This window comes from Microchirus variegatus (assembly GCF_963457635.1).
Source record: "Microchirus variegatus genome assembly, chromosome: 9".
Classification (NCBI taxonomy): Eukaryota; Metazoa; Chordata; class Actinopteri; order Pleuronectiformes; family Soleidae; genus Microchirus; species Microchirus variegatus.
In genome coordinates, this window is record NC_139810.1 from 28,413,989 (window position 1) to 28,433,736 (window position 19,748).

Consider the following 19,748-nt stretch of genomic DNA (forward strand, 5'->3'; position numbering starts at 1 on the left):
TTTCTGTGCTATGGCGGGAGACCGTGGTGCTCTCGGCAGCATGCTGCTGCTGCTGCTGCTGTTGCTGCTGCTGCTGTTGCTGCTGCTGCTGCTGCTGCTGCTGCTGCTGCTGCTGCTGCTGCTGCTGGCAGGCCCCCCTGTCCCCCTCTCTCTCTCTCTCTCTCTGCCATGAGGAGAACAGCTGTTTCGCGAGCATGTCGGAGTGTGAGCCATGTCCCCATGGCTCCCCTCATCTCCTTCCATTCTCCTCACCCTGTGTGCAGTCACACAGACACAGTTCATCTGACATTCACTCCACTCTGGCCACTCTTCACATACACATTCAAAACATGTCTCCCCTCGTTCCCTGCTATGACTTTTCTGCCACCCCCTTTTCCCCCCCCCCCTCTCAAAGCATAAATGTGGCTTTGAGAGTTGGTCCGTGCCCAAAACTCTGACACTGGAACTTGTGACCTCTAAACAAATTGAAGGTTACTTTGGTGCTTAATTAATGGCCCCTGCTGGAGCTCTCTCTCTCTCTCTCTTTCTCCATGTACAATGAAAAGCGAAGGAAGTTGAGCAGAACCCCCAGAGACATGCATAGCCTCTTCTCCTTCTGGCAGACCGATCCGTTCCTTAGTGCCCGCGACCTTTTCTCTAGGCCCGTCGCCTAGCCCACCAGCACGGCCAATTATCACAAATCCCCCGTCGCATTTGTCTTGCCATTTTCACTCCGCGGCCAAAGAGCCGCGCATGGCCATAGACTGCAGCCTCCTCCTAACCAGTCGAAGCCCAGATGGAGAAACAGAGGCCCACAACAGGTATGTGGCGCTTAAATAATTCAGTTATCCTGAAAGGTTAAGGCTCTGCCGGTGCGACAAATTGACATTCATCTTGCTCCAGAGTTATGCACCCCACTTTTTTTAGCAGGAGCAAGCGTCTGCAGGTTTACATTTTCTGACTTTGAAGATTATTATTGACACCAATTTTACTCCTTCCTGCTATTTTTTTGTCTTTTCTTTGGAGCAGAATTCTGCTAATATAGTGGTTGAGAATAAATGGCTCCAAATATGTGTGAGCTTTTTGTAGCTTTGTATGCCTTTTCTGTCTTAGATAATAATATAATTACTAGGCATTGTGTAACTAGCTATGCTTCTCTCTGGTTACCTGAGTGGCTCTCGACTGGGTTGTCATAATGCTAGAATTTAAAACTAAAATAACAGCACCCAGGAAAATACTCAATTCTCTTTACTATTTTCCATACAACTGCTGGGGGATAACACAAATATAACATTTGATAAAGATTAGAACAAACAAAACACACCAATGACAACAGGATGTCTGAGTTGTTTGTCTGGTTGCTGGACAACTTTTCTCAGGTTCAATCTGTTGATCTTGAGAGAAACATAAGAAATTCATCACTCATCACTAAAAAGAAGTAGCGATGATGATTATCGTTATTATTTCCTTGTTTTAACCCCCCGCTGTACACGATACCTATGCTGTGGCTGTCTCCAGTCATGTCAGACTCGGCCGCGATAGCAGAGGAGTGCATGCATCTCCCAGCAGCCCAGAGAACACTGGTCACAGCTAATGACCAGAACTGTCCGATTTGTCCTGCCCTGATTACTCCTCTGAGCCCCAATTAGATGTGGATGAGGACAGACTTCCCAACACAATCACTTGAACATGTCATAGAGGTAAGGATGAGACAAGGAAGGAAAGCATAGGGGGTATAAAGAGGGGATGACTGCGTTCAAGACAAGAGAGGAGTGGGCACGAGAGGCCCAGTAATATCAGGCCAGAGTCATTCACTCTGCATCCATTCAGATATTGATCTCAATTCCCCTTTTAACCACCTACGACTCATCAACATACACGCCAACAGCTCTGATTGCAATTTCTATAATTGGCAATTTTCATCGTGAAAATCTGTCTATCGGAGGGCGTTTGCTGCATCTGGTCTGAGGCCGGTTGATTTCTCTGTGGGTTCGAGATGAAGAGACTAAGAGTCTGTTTGTGGCAAATGCATAATATAAAGATAAATTGTTGGGCCAGTGTGGTCGAATCAGTTTACCCGTCGAAGTCAATAGGAATGTTCTGGGATCTTATTATGAATAAAAACAATGGCATTTGTTTGCCTAATTGTCAATAACGCTCCCCATTATGAACTTTGTTTTCATCCGTGTCTTCCCTTATGTCCTCCTTTTCATTTCACTCCTCCTCTGCCTTCTGTTATGGTCTAACCCCTTATTCCTCATCCCGCCATTCTGTCTGTATTTCTCTCTGCCACTGTGTCTCCCCAGGACTGCTGAGCTTTCTCCCCTCTGCAAGTTTTGAAAAGAAAATCTTTCTCTTTTTTTTTTGGGCTTGCTCTCATTCTCGCTCAGTAGGGGGCAGTGGAAAAAGTAACTACAAGGGCACATAAAGCCTTCAGAGTCGAACCAGACTTCTTTTAGTCTTTTTTGATCTCGATAGATGTCATATTGAACACACATGCACACACGCACACAAACACACACACACACACACACACACACACACACACATCCCTCTGTGGGATGGCTCTGCTCCTATCTCCGTCTGCTCCCCACATCTCAAACCTCACCCACGCAAATCTGACAAGACATGGAGATTGAGTGGAGGAGGGCAGAGGAGGAGGAGAGAGGAGAAACGGCACAAAATGGGGAAGGTTAGGAGCGGCGGAGAGGCAGGAGGTGGTGGTGGATGGGGCGGAGGTGCGTCGAGAATGGGGGATTAGAGGTAGACGATTAGAGGCAGAAGATGATATCATTTGGTAGAGATGAGCGGGAGCAAACGAGCAGCGCAAATCACCCGACATTAACGAGCTGCCTCATAAATTACTGCAGCCGAGTGTATGCTTGAAGCTGGATGTGGATAGGGCTACGTAGGGCATAATGGTTGTCTTCATATTGTTTACTGCCCCTTTCCATTGTATATAGGATGTCTCCCATTGCCCCAGAGCCCAATATTGGCCTCCTGTAGCAGCATCGGTAGACGATGCTTCAGAAAATAGTAGGAGGCTTTATTCAGCCTGATGATAGCTCCCTAAATGGCATCCTAACCCTCCCCAACTCTAAAAAGAAAAAAAGAAAAAGAGAGAAAACTACTTCTCACTGACCATCTCGGATAACTCAGATTTGACAACCAGTGCAGTGTTTACCGCTTATTACAGAAACTGTAGCAAAGCAAAGAATTGGGAGTCATTAAATTATATTAAAATGTTCATTTTCCATGTGATTTTTTTCTTTCTTTTTTTTTTTGTTATCTCCTCTTGGTGTAATAAATTCCTCTAAAAAAAAAAAAACTTTAGACAAATTCAGCAGGGGTTTTGCAGCAGATCATTTGAAATGAAACCAGTGTATAAAGCTGAATGTTTCCGGCTGTTCTCCGGGGAACGTGGCCCAGGAGACGGCAGGATAGAGAGAGAGACAATCAGGGATGTTAGAATGCAGGACCCACTCTGTTCCTGTTCTCACAGGCAGGTTGAGGGAGGTTGAGGGTAGAAAGGGTAGAAATATACATATCTATTTTAGCCAGGAGCGCAGCAGCAGGGGAATGACTTTCATTGGTGGGATTCTAAATATTTCATGACTTCCTGATGGCAGTGTGCTGTCTGAGGTGCTGTCTGGATTGGTATTAACCTGTCCGGGCAAATCAGCCCATTTACCCTCTACTCTGTTCCTCGATCCAAATCAACATTTCCTCCGTTTCTTACTTAATTTTCCCTCTCTTTTTCTCTGTCTCTCTCACTCTCACCTGTTTCTACCATTTCTGCCGTTGGACTCCTTGCGTTGCGTCGCACACCTTTCTCCGTGTACAGTTTGTGCATATGTGGGTTTAGTCTGTAGTCCTCTGCCAAGGCCCCCCCGACGTCATATGCAGCCTGGCAGGTGACAAATAGTTTTTTAATTGCTTGCACCAGGAAAATCATTAGTCTCTTCCCTTGCCTTGGTGGGACCAGGCAGGACGTGTGCGTAATAATAATAGCCTCAGTCCTGTTTCCCGCTTCCCGCCTGCTATTTTTAGAGCAAGTATTTTTAGGGCCCTCGTCTGTGTATTGCCAACGGGAGTGAGTGAGTGTGTGTGTGTGTGTGTCTGTACATGTACATGTTGTGTGCGTCAGTGTGTGAGTCCACGGTGAGGTTTGACCAAAAATGGTCCAGAGGTGCATTTCCTTGCCCGTGAAGGGGAGGGGGAACGGTGTGTGTGTGTGTGTGTGTTTGTCAACCCTGTTCCTGCCTCATGAGAGTTTTTCTCATTGCTGTTGCTATTCCCCAGCTACTGTTAGTGTGCAGTTTGTCTCCGTGTATGTGTGTGTGTGTGTGCGTGCGTGTGTGTGTGTACCTCTGTGCCTGGCAGGCTCTGGCCTTGGCCATTGTGCTGTAGTGCATTACTGTAGCAATCCACTGACACAGCGACCGGCCAGATGAAGCCGTCCAGTTTATGGAGCAACCTGCAAACTCCAGCTGCTTTTGGTTGGGATTGTGCTTAGAGGTGAGATATAGTATTGATTTTCTCTCCTCTGTGCCCTTGCCATCCCCGCGTAGATATGCACCAGTGCTCAGCATCCATTCACTGAGAAAGGGAAGTGGGGGGGTGTGGGGGGTGTGGGGGCACAATATAATGTTTATGTGATGATACTGACCCCATTCGTTCACATGGAAGAGGAGTAGAATGAGGAGGCTAAAGAGCAGAGGGGAGACGGCAAAATGAGCTGTCAATTTGATTTCTATTTCCAACTATTTATTTTTGAATTAGTTTGTCTACATTTTCATTGTCCTGGAGCTGTCACAAAGATCCACATCTCCCTCCACGGTCTCCTTTTCTTTTCTTTTCTTTTTTTTACGGCGCAGTAAAATCAAATACATGTTAAGTCATCATTATTTTTTTCGCGAAAAAAAAAACCCTATAGCCACGTCGCAGCAGTTGGGGTGTGAAGTGGAAGGCCCTTATTATGTGTGGAATGTTTAATACATAAATGATAGAACTTCAAAATCTTATTAAGTATTGTATAAAAAATATTAGTCTGACCTTTCGTGGAATTTTAAATTTGGTGCTTATAAAATGTTTAAGCAGTGAAAAGTGAATTGAACCTTCTAGCCTGTCAGTGTTAATGATACCTTCAGGTGCTCAGTACATCAAACATCGCAGTACCTTGTCCTTGTTTGACACACACACACACACACACACACACACACACACACTGAGGTCACCTTTGCGGAACAGCACATAGACTTGCATTAATTTACGGTACACTTACCCTAACCCCGTAACATTAATCACTGACCCAAACAAGAGATTCATGTTGTTACCAATTTGGTAACAAACTGTATAACTCCCCAAATAAATCTTGTGATAGACTTTGGATCGGACACCGACACTGTTGTCCTGGGTCGCTTTTGGAGACATTCATTCCCTGGAGATTTACCTTAACCTTAACCGTAACCCTTAACTTTAATTTAATCCAGAGCCTTAACCACTGACCCCTAAAGTGCCCTCTCTCCGTCTCCTCGGGGCCCTGTATGTAAAATGTAATGATGTGTGCAACTGCAGAATGTCACAGTCAGTGTCAATAAACACCCAAACGTATCGTGACGTGTTGCAAACTTCTGTAGGAAAGATTGGGAATGGACTGTATTTCACTGTGTTTAATATTCATTACAGGAAAAAAAATAGTTTTTCCCTATGCTTCTGTGTTGCTTTTAACGCCTGGCATTTACAAATTCACTTTTTTCGCGTCTCTTAACCGCGTGAATCAAAATGGAAGCTGGTCTCTCCCTACGAAGACATGATGGAACTCTATCCTGTGTCACAATCCAAGGAGTGCCAACAGCCCAAAGCCAAGCAGTCGTGCTCTGGCAGTCCTGAAAACTGAGGAGACCCCGGTTCTCTTTCCAGATTCATCTCCCCAGCTTTGTTTGACTAAGTAGTGCCATGGTGTTGGTGTTGGAGAGGGCTGGAGTGGCAACAGCAGCAGCAACAGCAGTGCAACGTATGCGTGGTTTGCCTGAGCCAGTGGGGCTTGGCACACACAGAGTGGCAGCATATGTTCATGGCCAGCTTCCTTCCTCCTCTTCCTTTTTTTTTTTTTTTTTCCGCTGTCTCTCTCCCTCACCCTCCATATCCCCGCCCTCTCTTTTTCCTGGCTTTGAGTGTCCTTCTCACCTGTGGGAGATATCATAGCGCGGAGATCAAAGGGGGGTGTTCGGGATCCCAGAGGAACGGCTCGCGAGGTCTCGCGACTGTCACATCTGCGCGCCCCTCTAACCGAAACACACACACACACGCGTTCACTTCTCTTTGTCAATTTGTCACCTGGCGTATGATCAGAGAGCAGTCGCCCCCGCGTCAGGTAATGCGCCGCGGGCTTCTCCGCTTCACGTTTGATGCCTTTCCAAACGGTCGGTCACGAGTTGGACCTCGAGGGCCACGGTCTCTGCCCGTACGCAAACGCTGGGCTGACGTCCAAGCGTGTCGGACTCGAGAACTACGTAGTGTTAACGTAATCGTTGATATGGACAATCGTCCTGCGGCAGAGCAAAGGGTTAACCGTGCCCCAGATAGCCTGCAACCAGCTGTTTCAGCCTTTTACACCTTCTCTCCTGCTGCCTGCTCTCCTCCCAGCCTCTAAATGAACACTCATTTGCAAGTTAGATAAATCCTTTGAATGTATTATTGATGCAAACAAATTAGCCTGTAGGCCCCAGACAATACCTAATGGAGCCTTGGCTTATGGGTGAGGTAGTTTCCAGCGAGGGGCACTGTCGGTGTTCTAGGATTGATGCCTGCTCTTCTGCCCCCGTAATTATTTCTCCTACAAATTATTCAGCCGTTCTGATGCAGTTTGGGGTTTAAAGCAGTGCTACTTATTGCTGCCTATATGATTCCCGAGCTTCAACCCAGTCAGTCGGCCACATTCATTAGTTTATTAAAGAGAGAGAGAGGAGGGAAAAAAAAAAAGAAAAAAAAAGACACGGGCAATTAGATAACTGGTATAAAGCCACCAAAATGAAGGGATGTGTTATTATTCAAGTTAATGCATGCTGCTCATCATTCACTGGGGTTTATGTCGCCGTTGCTTTTTTCAAGGATATTACCTTATCTTGTTGTACACAGACACATGCGCACGTTTTAACAGCCTTGTATATAAGCTTGTTCGCGTATTTACAGAGACTCAAGCTGACTCCATTTTGTAAATATGCACTAAAACACTTGGGGGGGACTGTGTTTGGCCAACACATGCAAAGATATGGATACATGTGGACACCTGGACACACACAGAAAGAAAAAGAGAAAGTGTAATTTATGGTCGGTGACATTAGCATGACAGAAACAGAGGTTGTAAAACCAGCGGAAGGAAGAGGGAAAAAAATGAGCGAGGAGATGAGAGAGAAAGGGCGCCATCATACTGTCCTCAGTGATTAGCGCCCTGTATTGATCAGGAGAGGGAGGGGAGGTTCAGGATGAGAGGGGGAGGAGAGAGAAAAGGCCCCCAGGACTCGGGGGCCCCCAAATCTCTGGTGGCCTTAGCTCTGTTCTCGTCCTGCAAGCTGACTGTCAGGAGATACATCAAAGAGTTTTATCCTTCCATCTCTACCCATATGCACACACACACACACACACTCACAAATACACATATCGATGCACACACACACACACACACACGCATTCCTTTGGCCTTTGAAAAATGCACTATTTGATTACATAATTTCCTCTTTTTGTCCAATGTTTGACATCATAAATCAATGCCGATGTGTTATTTAGAGCGCGTTAAAGAGAGCGAGGACTTGCCACTGTATTCTCCCAAGGAATGTTTGATTTTTTTTTTGATTTTTTTTTTTTCACACAGTGCTAGTGGCTACTATTTAACCGTGTCAATGTGTCACTCTGACGGACACGTTTTCCTCCTGAAAACATGACATGCACACATTACTTTTCCCTTGTCTCCTGGCACTAACAGATCAAACCTGAACTTACAGTCAAACCTATAAATTGCAGGTCAGAAAATAGGCTGAATTAAATGACACAATACAGATAGTGTCAGTCGTGAGGGGCCGCAGGTCTCAAGTATCTCACACACACACACACACACACACACACACACACACACACACACGGTCATGATGGTGTCTATGTATTCTCTCCCCAGTATTCAGTGTATAGGGGAAGTACTTATTACTCTGCGTTCTCCAAGGCCCCGGCCTGTTAATGCATTTTCTCCTCTTACTCTCTTTTCTTTTTTTTTTCTCCCCCCCTCTCCTCCTGCTCCCTCTTGCCTCCTTTTCAGCTGACTCTGAGCTTTGGCAGTTCTTATTTGCCTTTCAACCCAGATCAATCTCCATCTTATCTACAGCTCCTGAATCATAAACATTTCATAAGCTCGAACCGTGACACCGTCAGACACGGGGCGGCGAGGGGGTTCGGTGCAAAAGTGCCTGTCGATGCCGGACTCAACCATGAGTCCAAAGAAAGAAGCGTCGCAATATCACCCAGTCGGCCGAGTCGGCGGCGAACGCCGCGCGGGCGCGACAAAGACCCCACTGCGCACAGCTGTCGCATCCGTCTCGACAAAAGACGCACAATCGTGTGTGCTTTTCTCTGCGTGTGTGTGGTCACATGTGAACAGACACTATATATATATATATATATGTGTGTGTTTAGTATACGTCTGTGCATGTGGTGCGCAATGTTTTATTCATAAAAGGAAGCATTCATCTCAGTGAGACACCTTCAACAATTTGGAGACGTGTTGTGCATAACGGCTTAATGTAGTTGATGCAATTTGGCTCTCCTCTGGATGATTAACACTGGCACCCGTGTCCTCGCTGTGCATTGCCTCTCAAAGTATTAAGTGCTATAAACAATCACTTCCAAGGTAGTTGATGAATATTCCCTGAAATTTATCTGACATCTTCTGATTTAATCTTTCAAAAAATACCCCCCCTTCCTCCCCCCTTTGATTTCTGGCTCACTATTTAGTCCATATCAGAAGGAGCTCAAAGGAGTTCAATACTAACAATTTTCCAGGCAAAGGTTGGAGGATGACCTTGGGTTGCTGTGCGTTTCAAAACCGCTCCACCGTCTCTGTGGGGTCTTAATGGAGGATACATGCTCCCTTTTCCTTTGTCTCTGCTAATCTCTTCCGGTCCCCACCTACAATTTTTGCAAAACAGCAGGTCAAACTTTTACTCTATCTCTCTGTGGGTGTGTGTGAGAGAGAGAGAGAGAGAGAGAGTCCTGCCAACAGTCGAGCAGTCAGCAAAGTGCCACCTCAGCACCTGTGCTTTAATGATTAATACCATATTGATGGTCTCAATTAATTTCCTATTACACCACCAGAAGGCTGCGGTCGCTCTGTCTCTGTCACAGCCCCGTGCTTGTTTTTGGGAAGCCTCTTTGTGGCAGCTGCTGGATGGAGATAGTCTGCTTCTCAACACCTCTCACACTCACACACACACACACAATTTTACAGCCAGACGAACCAAGCATCCACACACACACACGCACACACACACACACACTACTATCTTATGAAAACAAACACTATTGCCTGCTGTTTTGCTCCTCACGTTTCACACACTTGCGCACAGATAAACAAATAAAATGTAACCCTGTCTTTTTTTTTTAAAGAGGGACTTTGCTGCGTTTGCTGTTCGGCAACGATCAACAAAAAAAATGTCTCCTTTGATCCCCGGAGAATCAGCCGTAACACTTCATCGTACGCGGCACTTTCACAAACCGTCACTCACACTTGATTGTGCGCCTTTGATAAGCAGAATCCCCTGAATTGTGCAATTTGAACCTGGTTTTATTACTGTGCCTTTTGTGCCATTTTTCTAAAGCACGTGGTTCTCGGTGTGTAATCCGACGACGGCGTGTAAGACGCTCGTTTGTTCCCATGATCATCGCTCTCTGTCTCTCTGTGCTTCGATATGGCAACACATTCCCATGACCTTAACTGTCTGTGGACCTGCTGCACCGGCGGCCAACACTGCCCCCGTAGAGAGACAGAGGAAATGCTTTTGTGTGTGAGGAGGATCAGATTGGCAGAGCTCTAATGGCGCCTTTTCTCTCCTTCTCTTCATTGCCTTTTCATATCCTATTCACGACTTCTTATCTCTGACCACGTCGCACTTCACCCCATAAACTCCTCTATCTCGCTCTAATAATGCACTGTGTTTATCTAAACCTCATTCTTCCATTGTCTCCGCTGCAGCCACACACACACGCTGTCTTTATTTTTCATTTTTCATGTGCACCCAACACACACCAATGTGTTGCTAGGAAACCATTAAAGCATTTTTTTTTTTTCTCCCAGGGGCAGACGTTTGATTACTCATTTGTATGGGGTGTAAGCTGTGTGTGAGCGCGCGTGTGCGTGTGTTTGTGTGTGCTCGATTGTGTGTATATGCTAGTGTGTGAGAGAGGTCTTGCCAAGCTAAGCTCTGGGGCTGCTCCAGTATCTAACCCAGTCATAATAATGAGCCCCTTACCATGTTTGACAGAGCATACACGCGAAGCAGTCCTGCGGCCATAGCTGTGTAGTCTCTTGATGTATATTTGCGTGTGTGCATATGTGCATGTACTATGTGCAGCTCGTAGAGTTTGGGTCTGTTTTCTGTTACAACCCTCAGCTGCTGCTGCTGCTGCTGTTGTCGTTCAGAACGATGACTGCCAGTTTTACTTATCAGTGTTCAGTGGCCCATTGCTGGGGCAGATATTGGCCAGGTTGGACTGTCCTACTGCTGGACACAAATCAGTCCTCCCTGTGAGTTCCTGTTTAGAGATGCACAAGCCCGTCTTGTTTCCCTGCCAAGCTCCCTATGAAGTCCTGATTTGCTCACAGACATTGGACGGAGTCACACAAATAGCCTGTCTTGTCGACTGGCACGGGGAGAAAGAGGACGCACACAAACTAATCAGACTCAACACTGATATGAAAGGGAGTGGGAGCGGACGTGAGCGAGTGAGTGGAGAGATGGCATTAGCTCTGTTCGCCGCCTCCTCCTCCTCCAAAATGAATTGAGCTGTGTCCTAAGAGGAAGAGATGATCACGAGAGAGCAAGCAAGTGGAACAAAACAAAGGTGTGGTGGAGAGGTACTGCGAGGAAGGAAAGAAAAACGAAAACAAATAAGACGAGAGCACATGGTTCAATCTTCCCTGTGTCTGAGAGGACTCAATAACTTCCTTTCCTTCCCTTTATTCCAGTGTGGCACAGTGTCACCTGGATGGCCACGGAGTATTTGGATCAGTGCCATGGGCTTAGTCGAGGCCATTATGGCGGTCAGATAGGCCTCTGATGGCCCTTTCTCCGTTTGCCCCTGGGCAGCGTGGCATCTCACATGGGACCACCACAGCTAATGGAGTGGGTAGTGTTCTCTGTAAGGGCTTTAGAAAGAATAAGTGGGCCGTAAACTGTGAGTTGAGTTGTGGCAGCTAAAGGGGCTTCAATGCCTCACTGCCCGGCTTACCGCCTGACTTACTGCCTGCCTGCTTGGCATCCAGAATGCCCCTCCGTATTCAGCCGCGGAATACTGGCCTTTTGCACATTTATTGTAATTCATGCAGACGCTTGGCACGGCAACAAACACACCCACCTTTTACTGTGGCGCACTGCACAAATAAAATATTTCAAAGCGGGGAGGAGCCACACACAAAAATGCATACTCACTCACACAAACGTGAAATGTGGATTGCACTCGCATATCTGCAAAATTATTACCAACAAGTACACAAAGTGTGTGCACGCACACCTACACACACACACACACAGACAGAGAGAGAGAGAGGCACACTTGCATTCCCCCACCCATAGTGGAGCAGTTCTGCCCCTCTAAGCTGAGTTATTTAAAGCCCCACTTTCAACTCCATCGGAGTGATTATGTGCTACTGAATTAAACATCACAGGCCTCAGCCCCTGGCTTCCTCTGTAACATGCTCAAACATGCTGGCCTCTTCCTGTTCCTCAAAAGTTCCGAGATGTGCCTTTCATATCTCCCAGCCGGTTGCAATAGGCAGTGGAGGTAAGAGGCACCGTGTGAATCGTCTCTAAATCAGGATCCCCCCTGCGCCACCATCCCTCTCACAGAGTTTGGACGGAAGGGAATTAAGAAACTCTTTAAACCGAGACGTACCCTTGGATTGTTACCCACCTCTGCATTGTTTTAGCTTGGCACTGAGTTATAGTTTTGTGGAGCGCTCGGTGCAGCTGAAGGTGAACTGTAGGAGTTAAACGCTGACTCCAGACACCCCCCAATTAGGTTTTCTGTATTGTAATTTAAGTGTGAAGATGTTTTTCATAAATGACCTGGAGAGAGCAGAGGGAAGCATGTTTACATCAGGGATTGCTCAGCTACCTAGACAGGAGCTTTAGGCTGCTTGCTGTCTTTTTGTTAGCGTTTGACATGTGTGTGTGTGTGGCACAGCACCACCCAGCCACCCCCACATTCTAAAACACACCCGTTGGCAGTGAGCGATAAAGGTTCCAGACAAAAGGAAGACATCTTGTGCCTCGTGGAGGTGAACTTAGAGCTCCGCAGAGGCAGCTGACCTTGAAATGAGCAGTAGTGTTTGGGGACAGGCAGGGTAGGGTGGTGTTTAAGAGTGCAACCTCAGTGCCAGAGGCCAGGGGGGGCTACCTAATGACTGGCACCCTATGCCATCCATCACCATGCCACTGCCAGGCCAACTGCCCCCCACGCAGCCGAGAGAGCAAGGGCCTCGTACTTTACTGAGCGGACCGCAGCCCACGACTTGAAACAAGCCCCGTGCGTAAAAAAAAAGGTTGTTTTTTTCACGTGCGCGGGGAAACTTCTGCAGAGATGCACATCGCACAGCCTTATATGCATTGCACGCACAGCATGAATATGCAGTCGCAGCGGCAGATGCAGTCAGACTCTCACTCACAGCCCATTGCACTCATTCTGCATGAATACTGATGTACGCACGCCGACCAATATGCAGGAATCTGCCTCTAGACACTCATTCACGTGCTATTTATAATTTAATGCAGCCAGACAGAAAATGCATAAAGACACAGATACATACACAAACACCGATATACCAACACGCGCACACCTGTTTATGTCTTGATGCTGCCTGTTTGCGATAAAACAAGTGACTGCTCCTCTTTGCACTGAAATGAATATCTGCTTATTCTGCTAGTTAAAGTCTCCTCCTTTGCTTATTTCCGCCATTCCTTCCTCAAAGTAAAACATTAAAAAAGGGGGGTTCCCCATACATCTGCTCTTTCCTTCAGTCTGGCAGGTTTTGAAGCCCCCATTGCAGAAAGAAGCCCCCTCCACACTTGTACTCCCCATCTCATCCACATTCTATGAAGCATCCCTCCTCAATTAGGATCCTTTCATGTTAATGGTGTCCTTATCGCTCTTGTGCATGGCTCGTGAAAGCGAGGCCCACTGTTGTCGAGTACAACCACGGGAGCAGAGCCGCCTCCCCGACAACATAAGAGCAGTTACTTTTTTTTTTTGTCCCCATAACTATCTGTCTTTCCACGTATCTCTGGCGTTGCGGCTACACGTATAAGCGGCAGATATGGTGCGCGGCGTGTCGCAGAGGCTTTTTACACGACAGCGGACACATCTTCTTGACCGCCCGTGCCCGATTCTACCTGTAGGTGTGCTTTGTTCTCGAGTTTCACTTAGCTATAACTCAAGCTGCGGCTCAGCACGAGCTACATATTCACTGCCTCACATTCATTACAAAAAACGTAGAAGGTCATCGCGTCTGTCTCCGCTGACGTCTAACTCCTTCTCTGTCTTCGGCTCCATTAGTGATTCTCTTTCTCTCTCGCCATCCTCGTCTTTTTGGAGTAGAACAGGGTGTATGACTTGAGGACGAGGTAGGCATTCAGAGAGAGATCACAGGAGCACTGGCTGCCTCTTACTGCGTGGGTGCCAGAGAAACCTGTTGCCTGGCTACAACAGCACCTTTATCCTCTGGTTGCGATGGCGATGCCTTGGATAGCACACACGCACGTGCACGTGTGTGCAAAATATGTGTGTGTGAGTTTTGGCACGCCAACTTTTGTTTAAGTCAGTCTCAGGCACTGTGTGTGTTTGCATGTGTGTGATAGTGTTATCACACGTTATCGTTTTACGTGCACGCAAAAAGGCTTTGTGTATTGTGTTTGTGCGAGACTTTTGTGGTGAGAGGAGGGGCAGGAAGGCGCTCCACCACCCACTCCGCAGGCCTTCCGCCCCCATGGCTGACTCCCCAAGACTCTGCTAGTAATTAGCTCAACATCTATCCATCTGTTCTAGGGAGGTGCAGTAAACATTAACACAACATAGCAACATCAAAATGCCGGCTGGCTGGAGACATGCTAAGATTGAGAGGCCTCAACATGTGAATCTCCGCGCCACGTGTACACAGATATATAACTAATGTGCAGGCATCGATTTATTGGCTTAAAGCTGCACTGCATAACTTTACTTGATTTTTTGTTTACGATGTTGTTGTTCTGCTTCTGTTTGGCCTTCGTGAACAGAAATATGGACACATGGATGATATAACACGACAAAGCAGTAGAATTCACTTCTTAAAGTTTTCGTGGGCGCTTGTTTGTTTTCAGACATACTCCCTCTTCTCCATCTTGCTTTACTCACACAGTGTTGCTGTTTCCTTTATCTGTCAATCTTAAAACCTCATGAACTCATTTGGTTGAATGTAACAGGCATTTGTTTATATTCAAAGCGATACTTGAGCTACTTAAGCACAAGTATCTTACCAGAAAATGACTTTGGTCGAAGTTAAGGTCACCTTTTGGAATATTATGTGAGTAAAAGTCTTAAAGTACCTGACATTTACTGTACTTAAGTATCAAAAGTAATTTTCGGATATAAAATGTTCTTTAGTATTGGAAGTAAAAGTATTGATTGGCCGTAGTATTGATTTTTCTAAAAAAGGGTCCTATATTCCCTGGTCACATACATAGTTGGGAATATAGGACCCTTTGGGCGAACATCGGGGAACACAGGACCCGGGGAACATAGGTACGGCCCCGCTAAAAACAACTAGCGACAACAAACAGGCATTACGTCACCAACTGAACTTTTATTTTGTAGTAACAAGTGACAAAGGCAGTTAAGGGAAATGTATTGTATCTTGTATTTATTTAGGAAATGTAGTGGAGTAAAAGTTGTCAGAAATCTAAATAACGAAGTAAAGTGCAGATATGTGAAAAATACAATAACATAAGTATTTTCACTTCGTTGCATTACAACACTGCATTTCCCACACATATAGGTTGCAGCTTTCCACCCATGTCCACATGCTCAGCACTGACTCTTGCACCTTTGCAGCTAGGAGCTCCCCAAAACGGGGGGTCGTACCTATGATCCCCGGGGTCCTATGTTCCCCAATCAAGCAGCATCGGACCTTTTTCCCAAAAAAAGGGTCCTATGTTCCCCACTTTGTGGAAGCCTGGGTATGGAGCTCCAGGGTAAAGGGTTAGGGTTAGGATTAGGGTTAGGGGTAGAACATAGGACCCGGGGAACATAGATACCTATGTCCCCAAACGGGGTTGTACCTATGGTCCCCGTTTTTCCCAAAAAGGGTCCTATGTTCCCTGGGCTCCTTTGGGGTGAAAGCGGGGAACATAGGACCCTTTTTTTAGAAAAAGGGTCCTATGTTCCCTGGTCACATACAAAGCGGAATATATAGGACCCTTTGGGCGAACATCGGGGAACACAGGACCCGGGGGAACATAGGTACGACCCCGCTAAAAACAACTAGCGACGACAAACAGGCATTACGGCACCAACTGAACTTTTATTTTGTAGTAACGAGTAACAAAGGCAGTTAAGGGAACTGTATTGTATCTTGTATTTATTTAGGAAATGTAGTGGAGTAAAAGTTGTCAGAAATATAAATAACGAAGTAAAGTGCAGATATGTGAAAAATACCATAACATAAGTATTTTCACTTCGTTGCATTACAACACTGCATTTCCAACACATATAGGTTGCAGCTTTCCACCCATGTTCACATGCTCAGCACAGACTCTTGCAACTTTATTCTAGTCTTTCCATCCACTGCTGAAGCAAAGCTCGCCTGAGACCCTCATGGGAAACAAGTGAAAAAAAAACAAACCAAAAGACTACATTACACAATTTATCAATAAGTTAATGAGATCTAATTTTCTCTGGAAAATAGTATCCAGGCAAAAAAAAAAAAATTCCCCCTCAGCCTTTTTTCCCCTACTCTTGAATGAAGAACCAGCTCCTGATATTACACTGTGGGAAAAGAAAGCAGCCAGCAGGAAATTAAATTAAATTACCATCCTGATAGATTTATGTGGCACTTTACATTTTCATTGTGTTGTTTTCCCTCTCAGAGTGGAGGTTGGGCCTGAGTTTGAAGTGAACAGTTAAAGATGATCTAAAGACAAGAGAAAAGAAGCAAAAACAAAAGCGTGTGAGAAAGAGAGCGAGAAAGTTCCACGCGTCGGGCGCTTCAGGCCTGCTCCTCACTTCACCTCACAACAGAAGAACGTATTACTAAGAGTGCAGCACTGGGGACACAGATTAGTTTTGACTGAATGAGGTGTGAGACTGCCTCGTGCTCTTTTTCCTTTCTTTATCCGGCATATACTGTATGTGCATGTGTGTGAAAAGGTTACAAACAGCGAGCAGCGTGGGTGTTGGAAGGAGGAGTCATGTAGTCATGTATATATACGATTGTGTTCAGCTAACCCCTTCAGTGTCTTTTGTGTCTATTATGCTAATGGTAATGTCCTCGCTCGCCGCATTTATTTGTGTTTGTGTGCGTTTGCAAGCTGTGCATCTTTGCATATTCACTCTCGATTAAACCCGTACATCCACATACATGTATTATACGCTTCTCACAATTGAACGAAGCACTTCTACATTTCCCGGCTCTCTCTCGTTTCCGTGCAAAGATCGAGGTACATCTACTCTCGGGCTATTGACACAGCTGGTTGCGCCATCTGGGCGCCATCGCACACTGTCCTGTGCCATCCCACCATCCTTACAGTGCAGCACTCGTGGCCCCACTCCCCCCCCCCCCCCCCCGGGTGTCCACACCGATGACAGAGGACACGGGGAACAGTGAGATAACGCGCAGCAATGTCCAGCTCCAGCAGAAACGGCGAGGGAGTTCATCATCTGTCCTCCTGAGATTATATATGCCTCCCACTGCTGGAGCTGCCCGGGACTGCACAGACACATCATAGATTGTCGGAGTTGTTTGGGATGCTTTTCTGTTTTTTTTTTTTCCAACCACACCCCTGTCTGATGAAAGGGAGAAGGGGGTGGAGTGTTCTCACAGATTAATGGTACACACTGAGAGGGAGCACGGACCTACAGTAGCAGTACCTTGATTTATTTGCCACTTAGTACTGATGAAGCTTCAAACTGCAGTAACACACACATGTTGTCACAACATTTTTCTCTATCAAGGTCTTTGTTGGTTTGTCGATGCTTGCGTCTTGTTTAGCTGCGGAGTCCTTGCATGTGTGTGTGTGTGTGTGTGTGTGTGTGTGTGTGCGGGTTTTTTCTCTGTGTTCTTTTTATTTCACTTTTTTCATCTGATTAACTTTTTTTCCTTTTTTCTCTCTTTCTCTCTGCACATACTGTTTACCTTGCTTGTGTTTGGCTGTTCTTTGGTGCAACTTTTTATTCGTATCCTATGAGTCACTGTGCAGATATTGTACTATACTATACGTGTGTGTGTGTGTGTGTTTGTGTGCTTAGTGGCAGTTGGTTTGCAATAAGCAGAAAGTGATAAGGGCAGAAATAGGAACAACATTCCCCGTGCACATTTTGCCATGCTCAAAGAAGCTCAAAGCTTTTCACGATTACAGAAGCAAAGTGATGTTCTTCATACACGCACAACAACCCTTAACATGCAGCCTATTATCTAGACGCTGTCAGTTTAGGGAACTTACGGGAGTGACAATTTCCAGGCAGGATATTGTTGATTTTGACTTGGTAAATACATGCCGTTAATTTAGGTCATTCACTCACTATGTGGGAGGACTTGACAAAGTGTGTTACACGCACACATTGCAGTTATCACACGTATGCGCGTACAATTACGTACTCGCTGGTCGTGTTTTTCGAGTTTTTTGCACTTTCCTCTTCTCTTCTCGGGCTCTGTTCTTCTGTGAGAGGGCGACCAATGCAATGTTTATTATACTTATGGAACATTTCTGCCTTCTCACCAACCAGCTGGCATGTTCCTCACAGCTGAGCCACGATATCAGAGTGTCACTACCGCTCTACTGTTTTGTCTGTGAAGGTTCTCAGTCGTCCAGGTCACGGACTAAGACTGTGTTTGTTTGTTTTTTTACGATGCTGCTTCTCCTATAACTCCCCCTGCACCTCCTCTCTGTTTCTCCCCCCCCCCGACAGAACCCCGACATTGTGCTCGTCCACTATTTGAATGTTCCAGCCATTGAGGACTGTGGGAAGCCATGTGGTCCAATTCTGTGCTCCATCAACACAGACAAGAAGGAGTGGGCCAAGTGGACCAAGGAGGAGCTTATCGGACAGCTCAAACCCATGTGTGAGTGTTTGAATATTCACAAACTATGCATTTCATCTGTTATTGTCGCCACCCTAGTAACTATATATACATATATATGTGTGTGTGTATTCATAGCTGTTTAAAATAAAACAGTTGCTGTCTCCTTTTTAGAGGCTTCGGTCGTTTTTATGACGTGCATAAAAAGACTAAACATAGTGGCTCTTGTTTTTGTCTGAGGGTTTAATGTCCATTCCTATTAGCCGATAGCTGGGTACGCTAAGTGCCCTCAGCACCTCGGTCGGAAAGCATCTTTGGCCAGTGTTCCTACAATCTTATACATTATAGTCGACGCTCCTCCTGGAGCCATCTGCGAGTTACAGGTTAAAGTCCAGCTCTTCCCTTAGACCTCTGGCTCCACTGTGGGCCGGGCTGAGAGTGTACCTCCTCTCTGGCCCATGAAGGAATTCAAGACAGAGGAGGGCAGCAAGCTGGTTATTGATTCCTGTTAGTGCGTGGGTGCAAGAAAGTTTTACTCACCAGAAATCCCCCCTCACTTCCGCACCTTTTTCTCTGGCTTCTCTTGTTTTGCTCCCCTCTCGATTGATTGATCCCTGTTGTTATCACTTTTATTAATGCTCTGTGGGGTGCAGCTACATGTGTTTTTATGAGTCTGTAGACCTGCCCAAATTCTGGGGCAATGTTTTGGAAAAGAAAAAGAAAAAAAAGTCAAGGTTTGTGTGATAATGATAATAGCTAAATGGGGCTTGTGAGGCATTGAAAATCTTTCAGAGAGCTGTTAAGATACCTCTAACAACCAGACTGTGATCGGGGCATGTCTTGCAGGGGCCAGCAGGGCTGTGACTGATATTCCGATGGCCAATTATTGGTGATGTGGCCAGGTAAAGAGGGACATGTCAGCAGCTTTACAAGCGCATACACGTGTGCCGCTTGCATACCGACAAGGCAGTCCAGACCGTCATCGCTGTTATCCTCCTAACTGCTTTGCTTACAATCAGTTTTGGCGCATACTCGAACATAAAGTCCCACCTCAGGACAGTAAGTGAGTAACACCGAGCTACTGTAATCATTGCATTTGTGGCTTAATGTAACAACTAAGCACAATTTGCAGTAATGCGTTAAGTCATTAACTTTGAGGGTTTTTGGGACAGAGAGCATGCATGAGATGCCTCCTCGTTTCCAGGCACAGTGTGAAGGCTACACAAAGACCAAGAAT

The 19,748-nt window shown here is 46.1% G+C and overlaps 1 protein-coding gene across 1 annotated transcript in view; it reads left to right on the forward strand.

Moving 5' to 3' along the window:
- The window catches only part of camta1a (calmodulin binding transcription activator 1a), a gene marked incomplete at both ends in the record, with an annotated part of 323,112 nt that overhangs the window by 267,474 nt on the left and 35,890 nt on the right, over nucleotides 1-19,748 (forward strand). The window contains 1 exon segment of the mRNA XM_083895577.1: nucleotides 18,400-18,553. Within this exon segment, the coding sequence (XP_083751703.1) occupies nucleotides 18,400-18,553 (154 nt within the window).